Source organism: Lonchura striata, chromosome 2, assembly GCF_046129695.1.
Source record: "Lonchura striata isolate bLonStr1 chromosome 2, bLonStr1.mat, whole genome shotgun sequence".
Lineage (NCBI taxonomy): Eukaryota > Metazoa > Chordata > Aves > Passeriformes > Estrildidae > Lonchura > Lonchura striata.
This window is the reverse complement of record NC_134604.1, coordinates 91,456,395-91,480,290: the sequence shown is the minus strand read 5'-3', so window position 1 is coordinate 91,480,290 and position 23,896 is coordinate 91,456,395. Positions and strand designations below refer to the sequence as shown.

Sequence of the window (23,896 nt, the reverse complement as noted above, 5' to 3'; positions counted from 1 at the left end):
AGAGCGCCCCGAGCGCGGAGCCGCCGCCGCCCCGCTCCCGGTCCGTGCCCGCTCCCGCCGCGCCCCGTCCCTGCGCCCCGTCCCTGCACCCCGACATGGCCCGGGGGCTGCTGGCGGCGGCCGCCTTGCTCGGTAAGGAGGGGGAAGCGGGTGGCCCGTGCGATCGGCGGAGTGGCGGGGGCGGGTCGCAGCGGCCTGAGGCGGCCCCGGGGCCGGCGGCGCTGGACGACGCAGCTGTAACTGGAGACCCTTCCGCCCGTCCGCTCCCCCTGCTGTGCCTTCCCGGGGGCTGGCTGACCCGCGGGGGCTAAGGGCTCTCGGGGCCATCCCCCCCTCCCCGCGCCGGGCCTGTGGCACCCGGGAGCCTCTGAGGGCCGCCGGGGGTACGGGGCGCTGAGGGGCGTGCGGCGGCGGCTGACCCGCGGCACGCCCGGCAGCGCCGCTCCGAGCACCTGCGCTGGGTGCGGGACTGCGCTCCGGGAGGAACCTGGAAACGCGCCTGGAGCACGAGGCTTGGAGACGTGGGGGCTACTGATGTCATTGCTAGGAAGCAGCGCTTTTCTATAGGGAATGTCGTGCTCCGTTGCTAATGGCTTTCTTCTTACCCTGTTTTGAGCAAAATATGAAACGTGTCCGGAATAGAGCGATTTCAGTGCCTTGATGAGAAGGTTTGTTAGGTCAGCAAGGCTGTTTTACGAGGAAGTGTGCCTTGCTTGTTTACTGATAGCTACCTTGGTTTTGGTTTCTTGTCTTGAAAGCCACATCACACAACACTATCAGGTTTCTGAGATGTGGCTTTGGCAGCAAAGGAAACTTGTTCAGCGGCTGGTCAAAATATTTCCCAAATAGAGTAGCAGTTGAGAATGCTTATCTGCCATCATTTTTGAGCTAGGACAGTCTTTGCGACTCCTGTAACGTCTCTTTGGTACTAAATATCGTTATCGCCATTGACCGTGCTTCAGTTTCACTGAGCCCAGAAGATGCCACTCACAAAGGGCACTGAGCAGTTCAAATATCCAGCTCTCGTGAGGCAGTGTAGCAAGCACAGTGATTTTTAGGGCTGCCAGCTGAAGTGTTGTTGAACTGGTGTCATAGTGAGAATTACTTGAATAGTTAGTTAAATATAGTTACGACTTAAATGAAGAATTGCTTTATAGTTTGCTTTCAAATTAGCTTTTGTGATTTTTATGTGGTAGCACAGTTAATACTTTTGGCCATTGCAGTAGTCTTCCTTTGCTTAATTGGCAGTTGCAAGCATCATTTGGTTCGCTATCTTTGTCACTTTCTGGCATGTAAGATGTGTTAGTTTTCTGCAACCAAGGCAATAGAATAGCTCATTTTACCACAGATTTTTAATTTTTTTTTTTATTTTATTTACTGATAGTTGGGACTTTGTACTAGTGTTTAATAGCTGTGTGTTTCTGCATAGCTTTGTACTACAGTCTTGGGGAAGGATCTTGTGGTGCAAATAGTGACCCTTTCTTGCTAGAGTGTGGTGTTTGGGTTGTAGGTGAGGGGAGAAGAATAAGAGGTAAAGATAATATATGAGCTGAAGTCTTTGGGTATTCTAGCTCATTTGCAGCCTTTTAATCATCTGAGTTAACACTGGTTAGGATAAGGTCATCATCACAGGAGGCTGAAAGATTAGTATGGGTGGAGCAGACATGGAAACTTGTTTGGTGATGCCTTGACTTCAGGACAACAGAATATTTTTTCCACTTGAATACCTCACCATACCTCACTTACTGTCTCAGTTTTCTATTTAGATTGAGCAGCAAGCACTAAGCTGAATGTTTCATGTGTCAGCATTGAGTATTTTGTAATTAATTTTCTCACTACCATCAAATATACATATGGAATTAAGACAACATTTAGGTAGTGTATGGTACATGCAGGGAAAGGGGGCTATGGGAAATTGAAGTACCTCCCCATAACTTAGCTGCTGCTTTTTGAAATACTGAGTAAGATGGTGCTTTTTTGTTGTTGAGCATGATGAGTCAGTTGGGTTGTGTGCCAAACCCAACAGAGCTGCTTGTGCTCTCTGAGATCTAGAGTACCCGTACATTTCTTCATTACTGAAACACAGACACATCAGAGAACACTTTCCTGAAAAATTAAGATTAGAATCAGACCTGTGTAGTGAATAAAAAATGAAGTGTTTGAGAATTGCAGAAGGGAAAATTAGTTTTTCAAGATAGCGTGATGCCATTTCAGAGTCACTGACGTATAATCCACATGTTTCTGTTGTGCAACTCTAGTCCAAAGAGGAATTTCAAACCTTGCTACCGATATAGAGATAGTTGAGAAACTTGATAATGAATTCCAGCCAGTGAGAGCAATATGGTGCTGAATTGTTTTTTTCAAGTTTGGCATTATTGGGCATTTGAAACTGAGACCAGTATAACTTGGTTTTCACAAAATCTAACTGCTTTAATGTTGAGCAACTTTGGAAATACTGTTTTACCAATTGCTGCCCTTGACACAATGTTTGCTTGATAGCTGCTTGAAGTGTGTTGACACAGTCTCTAAGGATCTGAATTAGTGTGCCAGTCATCATGTGATAGGTTATTTGGCTTTGACTTCATCAGCTTTTTTGACTCATGAAGTAACTTCTTGCTTGCTGAGAACTCTGCAGATTCCCTGGCTTACCACTTTTCAGATATGTTTCCAAGGTTTCTGTTCAGGCTGACCAAGGAGTTTTATTTGTCATGTAACCTGCTTCTAGATTGTTCTGTAGCGATTAGGATGTTTTCTACTCAGTAGCAGATGACAAAGCGAAGAATTGCCTCTAAGTACAGAGGAACCTGACTTAAAGATTGATTGAGCTTTGTTGCAACATTAACTGCTATTACCTCTGATAAGCCTTTGTAGGTCTCAAAGATAAAAGTTTGTTTCTAGCAAAAGGCACACCTCGCTTTTGCTTGTTTCAGCTTCAACAGTTTGTCTTTGGTGCTTGGTGCTGAAATGGATTTTTTGGTATGTGTTCTCTTAAACTTGGCAGAAGACACTTTTGGGCATGTAAGTGGTTGGAATTACAACAGCCCTTTGAACAATCCCTTGCATTATCTTGATTCTGTATTGCGTACTTTTAAATGTACCTTATGTACATTATTACATATGTAAATCAGGATTACACAGTTTTTGGCCATCTGACTTCAAGATGGACTGGTGTCCCTTTCAGTCTTAATATAACAATTTCTTAACCTTCTCTGTCCTTTGACAGCACCACTGACTATCAGTACTACTTTTTCTACTGTTAGTTCTAAATGTGAGAGTCTTAGGTGCACCCTTGCATTAAGAGTACAGAGTTTAAATGTGCTTCAGAGGGTACTTGTTCCCTCTGCAGTGTTCAGCCTTGAGCACAGTAGTTCACAGTTAATACATTTGGTTTTCTTGTATTAAACTTCTGATGGTATCTGTTTTCTTAACAAGACTTGACTCCATATGATCCTGTACTTTTACTTTCCTTGACAGGATTAAGATCTACTGTGTAGGACTAGGAGACTAGTTTTACTCAGGCAAAGTTTATTGCCTTATTTCCAATATCCTCTCCTCTGGGGAAGCTTTCTCTTTAAATTGTCACACAGTGCTCCTTTCTTCAAAACATTGTTTGGGTCTGGCAGCTGCCTTGAAGAATGTGTGCTAGTTGTGTGGTGTGATACAGCAGCACTAACCAGAGCCAGTGCAAAATGGACTTGTGTGAATACTGAAAAGAGTCTAGCCAGAGGAGTTCAGCTCTCCTAGTGCACTCATGCAATCATTTGCTGTAGAGCTATCCCAAGACTTCCTTCCTTTAGATAGGAAGCCATAAAGAAGTTTCATGTGACTAAACTTGATGCATGTTGTGCAATTCTTGGGTCAAATGGCAAGTGTATGGCTGTTAGATAGCCTTTCCTTTCTAATGCTTTTGTATTTGTATAAATTGGTTTATAAAGACAGAAGTTATTAATCTGTGAACTGAATTTGGAAAACAGAATGTTTACTGCCTTGATTGAAGTCAACAATATCAAAACCATAATCTGAGATTACATGAATTTGTCTCTTGGTTGGCAAGGATGCATATTCTGGGCTGGATCAGGAACTTGATATAATCAGGTGCTGCACCTGCACAAGTGCAGCTGGTTCTCTTATCCCCATGCTCTCATGCATCCTTGAATTAAGCTCTCTTCTCCCTTTCCCCACCACTGTGTGGGTCCACCTTTGTCTTTTCCTGCCAGCTTTCGAGGTAGCCAGCATTCAGTCTCATGTGTCCATTGGTGAAAGGTAAATATAACTCATAATTTTATGTAGACCATCTGACCTCTTGCAAAGTGTTTTGTACGTCAAGCTTGTCAAGGGATTTTCCTGCTTTCTGTTGTTCCTGTGTTTTTCTTTCTGTATTATCCCAAGGTGGTATAGGTTCTGAATCCTAAGGAAGTGATCTTGACTTGGCCTTCTGATAAAGGACTTTTACCTGGTGTCCCTCTGGGAGTGGTGCATACATTGGAAGACATAGCATTGTAGGAGAGTGTAACTCCTTGGAGATTTTTCCATTCTATTCTCTGGCATAGATTTGAGAGTTAAAAGTGGTGACTGAAATTACCACTCTTCACAAAATGGCACTGAGATGACAGGATCATTGTGAACCATCAGAATGAGTAAATTACTGGGCAGTTTAGTTAACATACACAATAGAAAATAAATCTTTAGACAATAACCAGCATTTCTTACCTCCTTGGATTAATGCCCCAGAGATAGCAGTGTTTGCTGTGTCTGCCATCAGAACATCTGGGCAAAGGTGCAAGGCAACACATGAGTGCTGCAGCTTAGTACAGAATGATTATGTAGGGCTGGCATCCCTTACCCTGGAGTGCTGCTGCACAGTATTTCCAGGGTAGGCTGGAGCTGAGGAGAGTCCGTGGGTCTGACCAGGCTGTGGGATACTCTGGACCCCATCACAGCACATCCTAGGAGCTGGCAGCTGTGCTGTGCTGCAGCCATGGTTTTCCTCCTGAACATTGTAGGCAGTTGATGTAACTGCAGACAGTCCCATCCTCTGGATATCTCTGTGGCTTAAAAGACTGATGATATGGGATGTGTGCCCAGGTGGATTTGGACGGTTACTGCCCATTATTTCATGAGGGAGAACAATGCTCAAGAAGTTTTTACTTATGGGGGAAACATCACTGTAGTAATAAACCCCAAATTATCCAGAAGTAGCTTTTGTTTTTCCTTATTGTCAGTGTTCCATGCTTCTAATAAAAATTGGAGGCAAAGTAAATCATTAACTGTAGTAACTGAAGCCTCTTTGCAAACAGATGGTGTACACAACTACCATTAAATATACTTGGTTTTCCAGCACACAACAACCATTTGTCTCTCTCCCTTAGGTTTCCATTATATGGGAGAGTAAATCGTGGGTAGCTGTGTTTGACTAACAGGATTTCAGTTATAAAAAAGCTGAAACCTGAAAGCATGTGTTAGATTGTTTTGTTAGCTTTGTAGTTTTCAGCTTAGAGCAAACAACTTTATGAGGTGGATTTCTTTAAGATAAATTGTTAGACAATCAAGGAAGTATTTATTTTGTTTGACTTAGTTATTTTATCTCAGACTGTTAATATACTTTGGGTTTTTTGAGGTAGGTATGTTAGATAAAGAAGGAGGCTGGATTTAATTCAAGCAAGATCTTTAGTTGTTGCTTTAACAGTTACCTTAAGTGTTTTCTTGCACAAGACTGTAATTGCAGAAATGAGGTCTAAAGGAAGAGTTTGTCGTATGATTTTCAACTGAAAATACAGTACTAGAATAAATATTATAAGTAGTCTGTTTTGTTTTTGGGTTTTTTTTTTGTTTGTTTGGTTTTTTTTTTTTTTTTGGAACTTACTGGAATACAAAGGAAGCATCTGAACTAGGGGAAATTTCTTTGATGTTAGTACATTTTTGGTAATTCCTTGACTAGTATCCATAATGCAGGGCTTCCCGCCAAATAAATAATGAACACAACAAAACTTACTTTTTGTTATTGAAAGGTCTTGGAATGCTTCCTTTAAATCGGAAGTACTGCACTTGCTGTGCCACAGGTAGTTGTGATAGAGGGCTCTGCAGTTTATTAAGAGGAGCATTTCAAGCCTAAAGTTAAGAATCTGGGGGTTGTATCAGTTTTTGTGTTTAACTGCAACGAATGATATTGTTATGAGATGTACAAACAATATTCTCAACTTGTAGATACGCCCTGATAGAATTAAACAATACATTATGTAACTTTATTAGAAATATTTCCAGGGTGGATTGATTCTATATCAAGTTTGCTTTTCTGTAGTCTTGACATTTTGACTGTAGGCTTGCAGTGTTTGTGGGCTGGTGATGATTCATGCATTAATCACTACTTGACATGGGAACTGCCTTCACAAAACTCAACAGCTGCTTTCCTGCGAGCTGTTCCTGTGCCTTAAACTGGCTGGAGCAGAGAGTTGGCGGGACCTTCTTCCCTTCAGTGTCTTGATTTGTTCTTCAGTGTTTTTTTCCTAATTTTTCTTTGCTCCTATGTCCCATTTGTTTCACTCAGTTTCATCTGCATTCCTTTAGGACCTTGGGAGCAGATGATGCTGCAACTCAGTTCTCTCTGATCACCATCCTTGTGAGTGTTGCCTTATTTGCAGTGAAACAGCTCTCACCACTCCATCAAGGACACTCAGTGTCTCGTGCTGGATATGTCTGTCTCATCACTGAAACTGCAAGTCCAGCAGCTGCTGAATAGTTCTTAAGAAGGACTGGGGTTTTATAGCATTTGTTTCACAGTAATGAAATCAGGATTCATATTACCTTAACCTTACAAAAATCTAGTAGTTATGCAGATGTTACTATTTAATGTTTATTCATACCCCTTATTCTTTATTACTTAAACTTGCTGAGGGTGATTTATCAGCTCTTCATTACCAGAATTTGTCTTCTATTTAATGCTTTCTGGTACCTCTGCATTGTCTGTTGTTCTCTGAATCATTTGTAATGGACAGGTCTGTCATGTTTTCATTTAGGCCAGCAACATTTTTCTTAATTGTTTTTCAGTCTTTTCTTTCCCCTTCATTTCTTTTAAAAATTGTTTTTCTTTCATTATTTTACTCAGTTACTTCATTATTTTTGGCTCTAAAATGCCAGGATTTTAATAGCTACCAAACCAGGGAGTCTGCATGCATGCTGAAGGTTTTCAGTCATAGTGTTAGTTCAAGGAGCAATGGATTCTTATTCCCTGCCTCTACTCTTTTCTACACTGTGCTAGAAATCTTCAGAAAAGTGTAAACAGCTTGCTTTGGAGAAAACTAGTGCTTGCATGAAATGTAAACAAGTTCCAGATGTAAACATAAATTGAAACTTCCATGTGGATGAACATGTTTCTGATACTGCTGTGAATTGTAGTAAATAACATTTTTTTATTAATATGTACTCTTTAATGAACATTTTATGCTGGACATAATAAAAGGACAGTTTTCATTTGAAATAAGTTTTCTACCCTCTTGGTTCTTAAGCATTTTCTTTCTTCTGTCTATCTCTGATTTCAAGTCTAGACTCTCCAAAAACTGGGTAAAGTTGATTAAATTCTAGTTTCAGCTTTGCCCTCCTTGGTGCTGGGAGAGGATGTGATGTTGCTAAGGGAAGGCAGCAAGGGAACATGCTTGCTGGGTGCCAGAGAAATAGTTTCCAATATGTTCCTGCAACTGATGTGTCTTCTACTCAAGTCCAGCTGACAAAAGTCCAATTTTTCCTAATAATTGTCTTTGTACAATTGTACACACCTTAGGTTTGCAGTGAGAAGTTTTAAGATTTGTTTTTTGAAAACTTCCTGACTCAGGAAGGGAAGCTAGCTAATGGATAATCCCTCATCTGGATCGCTTTGCTATTATCAGCAGTTGAATGGATTAGCATGTTTGACTCCTCAAAGCTTATTTGCTTGTGATAATGACTTATGTCTTGCAGCTGTTTTTTTTATCAGATTTTCTGGAAGACTGAAGTTGTTGTGCTAGCATGAAAATGGTGCAGGCTTTTTGCAGTGAGGTTCATTTTGGGGGGTGGTGGTGGTAACAAATTGAGAATCTGAAAAATAAAAGATTCTAAAATAAAGAACTGGTCAAGTGCAGAAGCACTGTCAGGTATCCCTTGCTACAGATTAAGTAGGAGATAATCAGCTTTCCAGCTGTTTCTAGCCTGCCACAGTGCATCCCCTGTGTGAAGCTTTGTTGGCAGTGGGCACTGGTCACACTGGTGCCAGTCCATGCTGCCATCAGAAAGGATGACTGCTCCCCTTGCTGTGTTCTTGCTCTGTTAAGTCAGTAGTTTGGGCAGTTGTACTCTGTGCTCTGAGCATAGAGGCTGGAATGGAACAAGGGGAAGAAAGGCTTTTCTCTCCCTTTCTCAGCAGCTCAGTCTGAGTTTAGCTTAAACCAGTCAGGAAAACATAACCTTCATTCTGTGTCAAGGTCGTGGCTGCCTCCTCCTCCTCTTCTAAAGTGTGGAGAGTGTGTGGACAGTAGAGAGAAGTTCTCCTGGCATTCTCTCTGGTAGCATGCTCTATCATGCTATTTTTGGCAGTGCCTTCAAAACATCTGCAGTCAATCCAGGCTTTCTAAATGCTGCATTCAGTGCATGTACAGCTGAGTGTCCTGGTACAGAGGGAGTGAAGGCTGCATGGTGTGCTGTGGGGGGAAGGCAGTGTTGGAGGCATGCAGGATCAAATAAGCTAAGCCAGGTCTGGCTGAAGATGGTAAAATGGTTGCTGTGTGCAGAGAACACTGAAGCTGCCTTGAATACTATGACTGGAGTTCGTTGCATGTCTTTCTTATCTCTTAGGACCCGGAATGTCAACAGTTTTTGTTTGGGTGGCTTTGCAGTTTGATAAATGAGGTGTTTAATTTATCTTCTGTTTGTTAGTGATGTTGAAGCTAATCTAGAGACTGTTGATGCCCAAGTTTCCAAACTCAACTCATGCTTATGTTTTACTCCCAAAATGTACAGTTGTACATATTTGTCTCTTTGGGATTAAAAATGCAACTTCATGTGACACCAAGTTAACAACTTTTATTTTTATCAGGCTTTTTACAGGCTTCCTCTTCATTTGAAGTGAAAGATTCAAGTGGTAAAGTCTGCATAATTGCTGATTTGACAGTAGCCTTCTCAGTGGAATACAAAACAAATGTGCAAAAAGAGGTAAGGGCCATGAATATCTTGCTGCTTGTCATTTATTAGTATTTTTGTATTTATAAAATGTGGTATCTTTGCATGTGTGCAGTATTTAAACTTTCTCTGAGTAGCTATGTATGAAAAACTGCTTCAGCGAAGATTTTTACTCTCCATTCGTCTTGCATCAGCTTTTCCTTATTATGAATGTTCTAATTAAACAGCAAGGTTGAGGCTGACTGAAACAATCACAAACAAAACATGTGAAATTACTTTTGTGACTGAAATTCCACACCTGTCCTGTTGATAACTAAAATAGCTTTCATTTGAACTGTGAGTTCTCTTTTGGTAACTTGGACACGCTCACGTGGACTAAATCTGAACTGAAATGTGGCTTTTAAACCTTTTAACTCCGGAAATCTGTGACCTTCTAACATAGATTTCAGTGCATCTACAGACTAGCGCAGTCCTTACAAATTGTTCCATATTAACAGCAAAAGCTTGTTAATGGAAAATTAAGAATTGTTGTAATAAATATGTTTTGGGGTTTTTGTATCTTCACTACTGAATGGGAATTGGGGATTATTTATAGTCTTATTGCAGTTTTGCGTTGTTGATAATTTTTTCCTTGCCATCAGTGTAATACAAGGTTAAAAAAATCCTACTACTTTACTAGTGGTGCACTTGCTATGTGTGATTTGAACTGAGCCTTATATTGTATAATCCATATTTTCAGTGGTACTGATGGTCTAAAATCCTACTGATACTGGTATATGTGTTTGTATTCAGAACTGATTTCTTTCAGAACATACTTTTGTCTGTTTCTTATTGTAAGCAGTAAGCTCAGAATTTCACAGTACATGTTGTATCGGTCTTCAGATATCACATTTCTTCACAGTGTGTAATAAACTCAAAGTATTACAGCCAAGCTACATAGGATGTACCATGCACTTTTGTTCTTGCTCAGTTGTACTACAAGAAGCAAAGCTTAAATTCTCACATTTTTCACATATGCAGAGTTTGCCAGATTTGATTCTTGTATTACAGAAGTACCTGCAAATTCATATTACTGGTTTAGAAGGAAGAAAAGTCTAAGAGGTACTGTGAGTATGTACTGTGTAGTTTTCCAATTTCAGAGAGCAAGATTCTCAAACCTGAATGTCAGTAACATGCTGCTTGCTATATACTGGTATATAAGTAGACATCTTATATATTAATATCTGATGTATATTTGTAACGGTTTCATAGGATATTTAAAAAGCTGTGAGGAAAAGCTTACATGTGTTTTATTTTCTACCCCACAGTTTGTATACTTTTTTCTTCCGCAAAATGCTTCAGTAGACACACAGAGCTCATGTGGTAAAGATAATACATCTCATCCAATTCTGGTATTGGATTTTGGAGGAGGACATTCTTTAAGCCTGAATTTCTCAGAGTCTGCAGACACGTACCAAGTTGAAGAATTAGTTTTCCACTACAATCTGTCAGATGCAACTTTATTCCCAAATTCAACTACAGGTAAAATAAAAACTTTCTGTTGTTATTGTGAAACCCTTCCAGATATAATATTAAGTCTTTTATTTGAATACTGGTACATACTAATGCAATGTGTTTTTTTTACAGGAGGCATGAAGACTGTATCACATAAAAGTATCATTCAGGCACATGTGGGCACAAAATACAGATGCATCAACTCCAAGCACATCAATATGAAGAATGTGAATGTTACTTTTAGCAATGTCACTTTGGAAGCCTATCTCACAAATGGAACTTTCAGTGTGAACAGTAAGTATCTTGTAACAGAAAATGTACTTGATGAGGTAATATTTCCAACGATAGGTTATTTCTTTTTAAGTCCTGATTAATCATATTTAAGGTGAGTACAAGCTGCATCTAAAACTCTGACAACAGCATCTTTTGAAATGAATGGATTTGCCCCAGGTTTTCTCTGCAGGATGCTGGAATCTGTGGCTAGAGGATAGTGCTGTGGGTTCCCATGGGTATTGTACTGTACTCTTCATGAGTATGGGCGTTAAACACATGCTGCAGTAGGTTGAGTAGGCACATGGCCAAAATCCTAGTTTAAGGAGTATCTGAACTTCCAAGCATTATGGCCTCTACCGAAGTAATTTGAACTAGTTACTGTGTGCTCTAGGGAAAATTAGTGAAATAATTGCAGGCAGGAGAGAATTGGTCTGTAGAGAGCAGAAATGTACATCTTCCTACAGAAGGTTTTATGTTAGCTGTAAAAGTCAGGTTTTTCTCTTTCAGGGACAATCACAAAGTCAGATTTTTATGCTGATTGTTTGTTTGAAAAGTAATGTGGAACTTCAAATTATTAAAGGCTAGTTACTTCATGGTGTGTTCATGTCCTTTAGTTTTGTGGCAGCAGTCTTCAAAGACAAAAGAACTGTATAAACTGGTCACCTATACTATCTTAAGGAGTGATAAGTCTTTGCCTTACTTTTAGAGTGTTTTCTGTGGGATGTAGAACTTTTCTTCAGCTGTCCAGCCCATTTATGCACCTGCTAAGTTGAAACAAATATTAAAAACTAGGGTAGCCAGTGCTAGGATGGAATGGATACAATGAACAAGTGTCTTTTACTGGAGTATCTCTACCTTGTCCCATTTCTGTGAAAAATACCTTGCCTGATGCATGATAATAGTGGCATTGAATTATTTTATGGCTGCTTCACATGACTGGCTCAGATCTGTATGTATCATTCCCTTGATCAAACTTTTCAATTCAGTGAACTAGTTTGCAGTAAAGATGTGTACCTACATTTATGCTTAAAAAACCCCCACCAAACCCTTCACTCTTCAGAACTAATTATGAAACTTTGATCTAATTGTTTTACCAGGTAAGTATGATAAGTGATCATTTATCAGCAGGCTCAAACATAAGACATGATACTGGAAAAAGCTGATTTTTAACTTTTACAAAACTTCAATAAAATCTCCCTTCTGTGTAATACTTTACTTTTTAAGACCTTAAGATCTGCTTTTATATAGTCCTCTAATTCCATTCTTGTAGGATTGAGCCTTCCCCTGTCTCTTAGGCAGCTAGTTATTGATAAACTTTAGATCTGGAATTTTTCCTTAATCTTTTTCTTTCTCTGCAAATCTTTAATGAAAGAATTTCTGCCGGTGATCAGTACAAGACTCACTGAAGGGAAGAAGAGTCAATATTCAGTGCATCTGCATAACTAGAAATTGTGACTTCTGTCAGTGTACTAGAAGTTAGTAACTGAGGGAATGGTAGTGGTTATCTGCATCTCTAAAAGGGAGACTTCTATTTTCTCTGTATTGGTAGTTTTGCCAGCTGCTTTCCTGTAACTGTCAAGAAAAGACATGAATTTGTCTCATCTTTTGATCTGTCCTGAAGAGCTACTAGAAACTGCTCTAAATCAGTTCAGTAAAAATAATATATCAAAACTCCAACTAGGCTAAACTTCCACTCAATGTGATTTGATGCTTCCATCTCTGCCAACTTAAAGAAGAGCCTCTGTGTGTTGAGGTCTTGCAGATAGAGGGTAATTAGCCATTGAAGTGCCCAGAAGGATGCTTTATGGTTTGTTAGGAAATTATTGCATTTTGGGATCAGACCAGTATCAGTCTACAAAATACAGGATCACTCCTCCTTCATCCACCTTCATTCTGCTCTTGGGACTTTTCCAGGAGTGGAGTAGAAATAGGAAAGTATGCTGTGTTGGAGTGTGTGACTTCAGATGGTGTGATTAGAGTTCTTCTTTCTGAGCCATTATGAAAATTTAAGCTGTTTAAACTGTTTAAGTTTAAGGCTATTTATTAGGTGTCTTGTATCTGTGAAATATGTATGCATTAAATTTTAGAAATAGGCCCTTTGAGTGAGAGCTGATTGTTGCTGCAGTTGCTGTTGTCCTTAAAAAGTTGCAAGTTGTTATCCCTGGCATGTGGAGATGACCTTGGCTTGGAACATGGAAGTCTCTACTTAAGTAATGTCTTTGTTATGACCTTTGGTTTTGGCTTAGATGTTCAATGCAGGAACGTTCTTGGCTCCCAGATCAAGTTAAGATCTTGCTGCCACATGTTTCCAAGTACTCCGGCAAATAAATCGGAGTCACTGTTCCCTTGGAAGTTACTGCTGGACTGGACGAAAAGAGAAGGTGAACTTGCACACCTTCACAGCCTTGTTAACCCCGTGGAGGGTGGCTCCTTGTGCAGGGCTGAAGAAAAATTTGGCATCAGATACAGTGTCTTAGAATCCCCCTGTTAAGGACAGAAGAGCCAGAGCAATATCTTAAGGCTATTCTGGGTATTTCCAAAATAATGAGAGTGAGAGGAAGGAGAACACATCTCCTGGGAGACCACTTTGAACAGTGAGCAGGAGAACAGTTCCTCTGCTTTTCCCATACAAGTGCCCAGGGAGTGCTAGGGATCCCAGCCTGACTGTGGACAGACAGCAGAACGCTGGCTCTGTCAGGTTTATCCTGACCTGATGGCAAAGCAAAATGATGGACCTGAATGAAAGTGGATGTGGTCACCATGAACTTCAGTAAATTATCAGCAGAGGTGTTGTTTTCACATGCCAGGCTTTAAAAGTGTCTCAAACTTTGCAACAAGAGTTTAGGTAATCCTTTACCACTGTTATCTTTTATTAGGAGAAAAGCTACTTGAAGCTGCATCGCCCTTTCCCTCAAGGATTGAAAAGGTAGATCATCCCACAGCTTCATTTTGTTTGGTAATGACTGTTTTCCTTTCTCTGCAGAAACAGAATGTGCTGAAGATAGGGTCTCTACTACTACTATGGTGCCTACAACTCCTAAACAGACTACTAGCCAGTCTCCAACAACTAGCCCAGCACCAACATCACCCCCAAATCCTACAGTTGGTAAATACAATGTGACTGGTCCAAATGGAACCTGTGTACTTGCCTACATGGGCTTGCAGCTTAATATCACCTACCAACAAAAAGATGAAAAGGTACATTTTGATTTTTGTTTCTTCAAAGCCTTCAGATTTCTTCTTTGGGGAAGACTTGATAAATTATTATAAGCTAACCTTTTTCTTTTAGAAGTCCAAGTGTTTGTGTTCATCTATCATTATCCTCTATTTGAATTGCTTAACCTGGTCTGGACTAGTGACATTCCAAACACTTGTACTGAAAGTGGTTCTTAAGGATTATTCCATTCACTAAAAGCAGTAGTAAACTTGTCTGTTGAATCCGGGAAGTGTATATATGGTCATTTATGAGAAGTAGTAAAAATTACTACGATATGACCTGAGGAATCCTGTTATCAAAGTTACAATTGAAACAAGATTTTTAAAGTGTTAAATAAAATGCAGAAATTTGGCCTGAGGTATAGAAAGAGTGAATAACTAGTAGAAGGGAAAATTAGTACTGTAAAACTGGACAGGCTTCTGATTTAATTACCCTCCAGCTAGCCCTGAAGACATTTGGGTTTGACTTTGATGCTTAAAAGCTACTTAACAGCTGATTTTAATGGTAAAAGAAAAATGAAAAATACAAGATTTCTGTAAGATCCAGCCCTGGCACAAATTCTTTCCCTTCACTATTGGTGCAGAGCAGCCTGGCTTGCCAGCCCTATGGACAAACCCAGAGTCCCAAAGGGACTGTTGAATCCCCCCGACAGGAACCAATGGTTTGCAAAAGGAGCTACTGCATTTATTTATGATGTTGATGACTGAAAGGTAAAATCATAATCACTTACAGCTGGTGTGTGGCTGTACAGTGGCTTATTGTGATGGTAGCTGTGTTTTAGCCACCTTAATTTTGTGAAATTCCCTGATTCTGGTGTTCTGCTTCTGGTGGAACAGCTGATTTCTAGTGTAATGGCCAGGGAGGAGGTGGCAAGTAGGTTTTCTGGTCACATGAGGATCAGGTAAGAGCTGCTGAAAGGGTTTCTATTTAATTGTTTGGCAAGTGGCATTTAAGCCAGTCTTCTGTAGATGCAAGACAGTATAAAATCATGAACCATGGACAAAACTAAACATTTTGAACTGAAATGACATGCAAGATGATTGTGCTGACAGGTGGTCCCCTTAAATTGCTTCTATCTTATGTCAAAGCAGTATTTTATAGCATCTTGCCTTCTGTGTGGTGTGGTGGTTCTTGATGTTTTTTCTTATGCTGCAAGGACCAAAACAGTTGGTGTGGAGAAAGGAGTTGGGTTCTTGCCTGCAGCCGGTCAGGGCTGCAGAAAGCTTTGTTAGATGTGCCCTTAATTGTGTATCAGTTACCTGGTAACTCGGGTGCAGCCCTGGGTCTGCCCTGGTGTCTGGAGCATCGGGCCAACACAACACTGTAGGCACGAGACACAAGCCAGCCACACCTCAGGTGAGTGTAAGGTGATGTGCTCGGTCTCTTCAAATGTCGTAATTGCTCCTCTTCTCTCACAGATGGGTTTGGATTTGCTGAATTTCGTACCACATAATACAACTTCTTCTGGGAGATGTGACAATACATCTGCCTTGTTGAACCTGACTTTTGAGAAGACAAGGGTTATCTTCCAGTTTGCATTGGTAAGAATCTGCACCAAGTGTGTAGGGTCTGCAGCACTTTCCATGTGGAAGAACTAACTGGGGCAAGTGCAAGAGGAAAAACAACAGCTACAGGAGGGGGAGTAACTAGTTCCTTTGGGTTTAATACTAGGATTTAGTGGGTTTTATGCTTGGCTACCACTGTGTGAGAAGAATGTGTTTGTGTATTTATGCACACATACATATGTGTACATAGGAAAGTATTTTGTTTGGAGTGGGAACTTTCTTGAAGATTGTGTTGTTTACTCTTTAAGGTTTCTTGCCGAAACTGGGAGCAGCCATGACAAGTGGGCATCTAATCTAATTTTAAGCCTGGAGCTGGATTTAAATCCTCATTAATATTCAGTGCACAGCCCAAAGGCCAAGTGTGCTTGTCTTGTAGTCCATTGTGATGATTGGGAATCCTGTTTCCCACAGCCCCAGGTGCTGTATTGGAGCTGTGTACCTTTGAGGACTGCATCCACTGTTTGTCAGAGCTTCATGCTCTTTTTTTATGCTGGTCACCTTGAGCTGTTGCTATTAAATGACTCCACAGCTCTGTGGGGTACCAAGTTCATTCCCTTAGGCTGCTTAAGCAATGGGTGGGACTATGCCTGCAGTGTGGAAGTCAAGAGTTTGGGGGTGACAAGGCCCCCTTTCTCTGCCTCTTTGCCCTGTCACAGAATAATCTTCCTTAAGGTGCATACTTTCTCTAGCTTTTCTCTCCTAAAGTCCAACTAAACATCTCCTCTGGATGCTAATCCCATTTGTGGTCTACATTTTAAAAGCCCTTCTCAAAATGCATGCAGAATGGAACCTGAACAGCTTATGTTGTACATCATGATCTTAAATGACAACTACTGATTTGTTGGTTTTTGGTTTTTTTTTAAAGAATGCAAGTGCTGAAAAATTCTTCCTGCAAGGTGTGAGTGTAAGCACGACCCTGCCTTCTGAAGCGAAAAGTAAGGACTTCTAAAAAATCTACTCTCTGTGACTACTTCTTTAAATATTAAGGGTAGCCCGCATTAAATAATGTATGAGAAATGTTGGGGATGAGTGTATCAAATCATGGCTCTGTGAGCTTACAGCTCCTGCTCTTCGGATTTATATAATAAAACTTTCTCTTTCACAGATCCGAAATTTGAAGCAGCAAACAACAGTATGAGTGAGCTGAGAGCTTCAGTAGGGAACTCCTACAAGTGCAGTTCTGAGGAGAATCTGCGGGTCACGGACCAAGCCCTTGTCAATGTATTTAATGTTCAGGTCCAGATTTTCAAGATTGATGGAGACAAATTTGGTCCAGGTAAGAGGTTTGCATTTGGCAGCCCCTGTCAAATCCAAGATTTGTGAAGCATACTTCAATATAACATTCTATAGTTAAATGTCAGCTTGTGGGTGCTGTGCTTAGCCTCTGCATGCCCCACTACAGATGATGTGGGGGCTGATTAAGATGTCCAAGTTGAGGCTAGTGTGAGAAGTATGTAAAAAGCTTTGAAACAACTTGGACTTATTCCTAATGGTCCAGAGAAGAATGAAGGAAGGGTGCTACCTTTCCCTCCAAACTGTGTGCAGACAGTTGTATGAAAGGGGCACACCTGTCCCTTGTGACTATGATGAAAGCAAAATGACTGTAGGAAGGGTGACATGGATATTTTTATGATGGCTAAATTTGTGTGTAATTAACAGCTCTTGAGGAGGAAACAATCAGTATAATCTCCATATTGTGTATACAACTGGTATTAGAAAGACTTCATCCTAGTTAGTGGACCTGGCTTCCTTTTCATTGTTGACAAGCTAGCTGAGCTAGTTTTATCAACATGCTGAGAGCAGAATGCTGAAGTTCTGGATGTAGCTATCTGTTGGTGCACTAGTACCTAACATGGATCTTTTTCTCTCTCTTCAGTGGAAGAATGTCAGCTGGATGAAAATAACATGCTGATCCCTATAATAGTTGGTGCAGCCCTTGCTGGTCTTGTTCTAATTGTCTTGATTGCTTACCTGATTGGCAGAAAGAGGAGCCATGCTGGATATCAAACAATTTAATTACTTGCACTAAAATCCAGCATAGATGAAAAGCAATTGCAAGAGGCTGGGGGAAAAAATCCCCCTACATTTCCCCTGAACTGGTTGATAATTGTAAGGTAACATCTTTTCTTGCAAATTGCTTCTTTAAAGTCTGCTTTATTAAATGTGAAATCATCTTGCAGCATTTAACTATGCACAAAAATAACTTCTGAAGATTCTGGTGTTTAATTTTGCTAACTAGTTTTAATATTTACCCACTTAGAAACAAGCTAAAAGTTTTTAAGGGTGCTTTTTTGGAATTGGCGTAAGATTATGTCAACTACAGTTTCCAGAGAGGGACTCAGTTTCAGAACTCTTAACAAAGGGAAAAGGTTCATTATTTGCACCGCTGCCATTGAGCGATGATGTTAAGCATACTGATGATGCATTTGAAAAAATTTAGTTAACTGACAAAATTGAAATCTAAAATCTGAACTTCACCTTGTCTCTTAGGTGTGTATTTTTTACTAAGCTTTAAACTCAATGCCTGGCACATGCAGGGTGTGAACGATGCAATACTCAAACCTTACAGGAACTCTTTATGATTGGACAACTCCCCTGTTTGATATTTTTGATGCTATGCCAGCTTGTTAGGAGCTGGTACTTTTTTTAAATGGGTGTTATTTTTATTTACTTTTTTTTGTAAAATTATTTTAGTCTGTTTTGTTGGAAGGTTCAGAGAGATCTTGTTACTGCACATGTGTACAATATAGATCTCAATCTGCTGATTCTATTGCTTTAAACTTGGCTGGGGGGTTGTACACTTTAAGGATCAGTTCTTATGTATGCATTGCCTGTAACAATGCTAATAAAGACACTTTTTTTCTGTATTTCTTAGTATTGCTGATCACTCTTAAAACCATTTGTTGACCATTTATTGAGGGCTGAAGTCATGGTTTGGCGATACTTGGGAAGCTTGAGACAATCTTTAGTGTGGAGTTAAATAAGTGTTTAAGTTTTTTCTTTGTGGCACAAAGCAAAAGGTTCGTTTTGCACTTTGTGATTGAAAACAAGGAAAGCTATGTGTTGGTAACCTGAGATCTGGAGGCGTTAATTTTAAACTGTCACTTCCTGAGAGATGTAGGTACACCGGTCTGCCTGCCTAAGCCTCACTTTCTGACAGGGCTGCTAAGGTTCTTAGGACTGTGTAAATGACATTTCATGTTTGATTTTGAAGTTGGCCTCTTACCACGAAGTCAGAAACACACATCTGCTTACCACGAAGTCAGAAACACACATCTGCTGACGGCTGTGTGCTGGAAATGAACCTTGGTGTTTAAAGCTCCCCTAACTCCCTCCTGCAAGGAAGGCTTAGGTGTTAACAGTACCAGCTCTGCAGGGCAGGAACCAGGGCACACCACAGCCCTGCACAGAGCACTCCTGGCCAAGAGAACCCAGTGCAGGGGAGTAAGGCTGGCTTTGGACCAATGCCGTGTGCTCTTGAAGGTAACCAGAAGCTATGAATGTTCCTAGTAGTAAACAGTGTTTCCCAATGCCTGCAGGCATGGAGCAGGTTACTGCTACTGTCCTTATAATTCAGTACTTGAGGAAAAAGATATATGTCTGGTACCATAAAGGATAGGATAGCTCAGAATCACTGTTGATTAGCAGTCTTTAGTTGTCTAGAAGAGCACTCTGCTTCCTCTGAGAAGGTGATTTTTTTTTCCTGCTGAGGGATGAAAAAAAATCTTACTTAGCAGAATAGGGGGAAGCCATTATTCACAAGGAATGAAGAGAGCTTGGAGTAAAGTCTGAAAAGGATTGTGCTGTTTAAAGGTGAGGCTTTCCAAAATAGTTGTTGCACATGGAACATAGAACTCCATCAAGTGCTCCAGTTGTCTCTCCTCCTTTCCCCAGCTGGAAGGAGAGCATTTGGCCACGAGAGGGCTCTGTATGGACAGGAAAGCAATTCCCAGACTCCTGGCCCCAGTGGGGCTGGAAGTGGCCCAATGCCAATACAGACTTTGGAACTAGGCAGTGTCTTCCCCTGTCAAAGAAGTCTGCTTGTGGCTGTGTTTACAAGTGTTTCTCCTCAAATTTTTAGGGACACGGGTGTGGGAGAATTGCACTATAGCTGCTCCATCTCACACTGCATAGATCAACTGCTAGTGACAGTCACTGATTGCTCCCTTACCCTGCACTTTGCTGTATCGGAGTTCCTTAAGTGAGAGCAGTGAGGCAAAAGATGCTTGTATTCCATGCAATGACTGGCAGTCAGGACTCAGATAACATAATTTACTCTCTACACCATGAAACAGGTTCTGACAAATTAAAATAATTTATTTTATACAAATGGTAATGGTGTCACAGTTAACACAGTAATACATAATTTTATACATCTGTTTGCTTTTAATATTACAAAATTCCCTGGGACTATTTTTTTGAAAGGAAGGTCCTAACATTAATCACATTCTAGTCTGAAGATACATTAGTCCTTAAAAAATAAAAATGACACACCACCAACAACAAACAACAGAACCACCAGTTCCAGTTATCAAGTCTGACATACAGTACAAAGTCTTAACACACTTGAAAGGCAGGAAAAATTGGTCAAGTGTCAATTAATTAATGGAAAGCTTAAAGTGTGCTTTAATCAGTGCAAATAGAGGAATGTGTCAATTGCTGTAATATCTGACCACCTGGTTACACCTGGCATGTTATCCCTGAGAAAGCAATTTCTCCCTGCAGGTCTCTCGGAGTTTGTTGATTGTTGCCATGGATAAGCTTCCAGGATCTGTGAATATTTTCTGAGGGCAAAAGAAGAAAATTGTTATTTAAAATGCTGTCTTTGGACAGCATGCTAGAATTCACACATAATTCTCTGAGGTGTGAAATCCCTGCTTCAATGTCCATACTGTGAAATTGCTCAATGCTCTTTGGCCTTCCTGTAAGAGGGTAATATCTTCATCTACTGAGCTGTAAACACACAATAAACCTGCAGCTCATTACAAGTGCATTACACAAAAGCAGAAATAGAAAATTTGGCTTGAATGTGTGTCCAGCTGAGATTATTTTAGATGGCAGGTGGTGGAAAGTGGCATATTTAGAACTTACTAAACAGTCCTGGATAATGTGACAAGAAACCAGTGTCTTCTTGCTGCAAAAAATCAGTTTTAATCCGTCATGACACTACTTTTGCTCCTCTTCTGTACCAGGCTTTCCAGGGGAGCAATGGATACAGATGTAAGAACTTGATGTGTTCTGAATGTCATCACAGATCTTCAGTTAGGTTTTTTCTTTTGTTTTCAATCATTGTTCAAGAACAATACATTTGAACTACATTCAAACTAGAACTACATTCACCTAGAACTTCTGCATGAAGCAAACTGTGAAGTAAAGCTACAGGTTTATGCACTTTATGCTACAGTTAAGGTGTGTGGGCATCTCAGTTCTTTGAAGCTGTTAAATGACAGTTCTAGAGATGAGACTCTAATTTAACCAGTTCAGAACAGCTTTCTGGCAAAGAAACCTTCAAACTTAAAACTAAAGTTCTCTTCTGGGGAGGAGGCATAAAGCAACCTGCCATTACCTCTACTGCTACTAATAGCTGTACTGCTGATAAAAACCCCAACCCAACAAACATCCGAGCACAAAAGTACGTTTCATTGTTAAAGAAGAACCTAACCAAAACTGTTTATCTACTGCCTTCAAAGCCCCATTACCATAGTAAATAATGGCTAAATTTCTTTTACTCAGAGTAACTGCAAGAAAAAGGTGGGTGATTTTCTAAAAATAGCTGGTGTAAAATTTAACACAATTAAAGAGGGGGGAGGGAAGTCCTTCAAGGACAAGTGTTAGCATCAGTCTTTGAACAAGTGTTTTTAAGGCAGTTAATGTTTAATAAATTCTTATTTTAAACTGTTTATGGAATGGAAAAACCCCTCAAATATCTTCCTTCTAAATTAAATCTGTACCTGTGATTTTTTTCCTTTAATTAAAAGACATAAAAGTGTCAGTAAGTTAAATTAGTTTTTCTTCAATATGAACAATTATGAAAGGTAGTATAAATGATGTTCTACTGTGACTGACCTATGCACAGAGATGTGCCATGAGCATGAAACACTTTGGGGGGGTAAATGTCACCCTCCAGGACATGGTTTTGTGCACACTGAGCAAACAATGATAGTGGAGTTGACCAAGTGATTTTTAACAGATCTGCTCCTGTCACTTGTTTTGCAGCTACCACCTTTTATGTTTCCATCTTCTGAGATAAGCCCTGAATCTAATGTTTTATACTGATGTGGCACTCATTGTATTAAAAATTTAAAGAATAATACTTAGCTCACAGACTGTCATAGCACTTGGACATTCAATTTAATGGTTTTTTGTATAGAAATAAGAACCTGCTGCTATCATCTTGTTCTAAACATAATGCTGTGTGTTCAGGCACTACAGCCATTTATCAGTGCAAGTTTCAAATTCACTTCATGCTTATTCTACACAACTGTATTTACAGTTCATTTGAAAAAAAGCACAGGATCAATATCCACAGTTCACTGGAAAAATGCACTAGAATTATTTTCTCAGACTTCCTGTTTTAACTAGTAAAAAGGGCAAAAAGAATTTTCTTCCCTGTATGACAGATAATGTGGATGGATTTATATATATAGAATTAGACAGTAACGATTAAATATAATATTTTATTGATAATAATTATTAAATATAAACTATTTAATATATGTATTTGAAAGGTTTGAGTTTCTTATTTAAAAAACAATCCTAACGGTTTCTCCCAACTGTATCCATCTTTTGCTCAGTGAAAATCATTTCTAACTCAGTCTTAGTTTTAATTTGGAATGACTAAAAGCTACAAGAGAATTTACCTGCATGAAGCTGTGACACTCTGTTACAAATGTTCCTTTGGTGATCTGCTTAAATTTATCACAAATGTCAGGAAAATTCGTGGCTTCCAAAATAAAAGCCTGGTTTTGCTTAATCAATGTTAAGGCCACACGGAAGATGATCTTTGACCCTTCATAGAATAAACAATCCCATATTCGGAGCACAGTCTGCAGTAAAGGAGAGAACTCAGATTAACCTTGCTTTCCAGTAAGCAAATATTACTAAAACAGTACAAATGAAATAATCAGGGGTGTAGTAAGAGAACTTTATGTTACCAGTTACCTCCACTGGAAGAATGTCAATGAACAGGCATATAAACCAGCGTGACACCACTAGGGTCCACATGACTCCGTGTCTTTCCATCAGCTCTGCCACAGCCGGAACTTTCATTTTCACAAGTTCTCCAAGGACTTCCTGATCAGTTTTCAGGCCCAGCATTGCAGGACTGTAATAATCTTGGAGAGAAAAAATCAAAACTCAGTAATCTGTGCACATGATCTTTTCATGAAATTGAAGAGAATGTCCTCTGCAGCTGAATGTATAAAGGCACGCAGAGCCTAGGAATCCCAAGGTGAAGTAAATTAACCTACAGCACAAAGATCTCTGCACTGTGGCTGTAGAGTGCTGCTCTTTCAGCCAAGCTGATCCCTGTACACAAACACTTCATTCATGCCTACTGAAGTATCTTCTTTCTCTCTGATGTTTTTTGGCAGTGCATTCTTCCTTCCCAAGGAAGGATTGTTTAGGTGGTTTTTGACTGCTAGCTTAAGCTCCAAAAGTGTTACTAATATTTAAACAGTTCAATATAACCACCACCTCCTTCCTGTGTGGGGGGGTGCACAACTCCCAGTCCACACAACATCCAGAGAAGTAACAACAAACCCAAACCACCACAATAACCTGTAGCCTTTAGACCAGGACCAGTCAAACTAGAAATGCAAATTCCCCAGAGCATCAACTGTGCAGGGGTGCTGGAGGCCAGATACTCTGCATCTTCCTAGGTGTGACGTAGCCAGTAAGATAGGAGTTTTTGTCTCCTTTCTCTGAGCCAAGAAAATCCCACTTTTCATAGAATAATTCTGAAAGGAAGTGAATGACAGATCCTTCAGGTAACATTTCTTCCTACTTAATTTACCTGCAAGACAGGGACTGAAATAAGACCTACATTCCTGCACTTGTAGTCACTGCAGTAACTGGTAAATTCACAATTAAGAACAACAGAGCACTCTCTGGCTGTCAGGCCACAGCCTGTTTGTCAGCGTACCAAGGTGCAGGCTGAATAACAAGCATCTCAGCTGTACAAACAAGTAGCTTTGGGTATATT

At 40.1% G+C, this 23,896-nt stretch overlaps 2 protein-coding genes across 2 annotated transcripts in view; one reads left to right on the top strand and one right to left on the bottom strand.

The window, feature by feature from the left end:
- On the top strand, positions 1-18,560 carry LAMP1 (lysosomal associated membrane protein 1). The gene is made up of 9 exons (XM_021545622.2): positions 1-132; positions 9,062-9,177; positions 10,452-10,665; positions 10,771-10,932; positions 13,895-14,109; positions 15,547-15,669; positions 16,559-16,628; positions 16,799-16,969; positions 17,570-18,560. Exons 1-9 carry the CDS (start codon positions 96-98, stop codon positions 17,707-17,709), a joined length of 1,248 nt encoding a protein of 415 aa, XP_021401297.2. The 5' UTR covers positions 1-95; the 3' UTR covers positions 17,710-18,560.
- A 1,429-nt stretch (positions 18,561-19,989) lies between these two features.
- The window catches only part of GRTP1 (growth hormone regulated TBC protein 1), a 34,297-nt gene continuing 30,390 nt past the window's right edge, over positions 19,990-23,896 (bottom strand). Inside the window, exons 6-8 of the mRNA XM_021545623.3 lie at positions 22,855-23,027; positions 22,554-22,739; positions 19,990-20,477 (exon numbers count right to left, since the gene is read on the bottom strand). Coding sequence (XP_021401298.2) covers positions 20,388-20,477; positions 22,554-22,739; positions 22,855-23,027 — 449 coding nt within the window. The 3' untranslated portion in view covers positions 19,990-20,387. The remainder of the gene's footprint in view (positions 20,478-22,553; positions 22,740-22,854; positions 23,028-23,896) is intronic.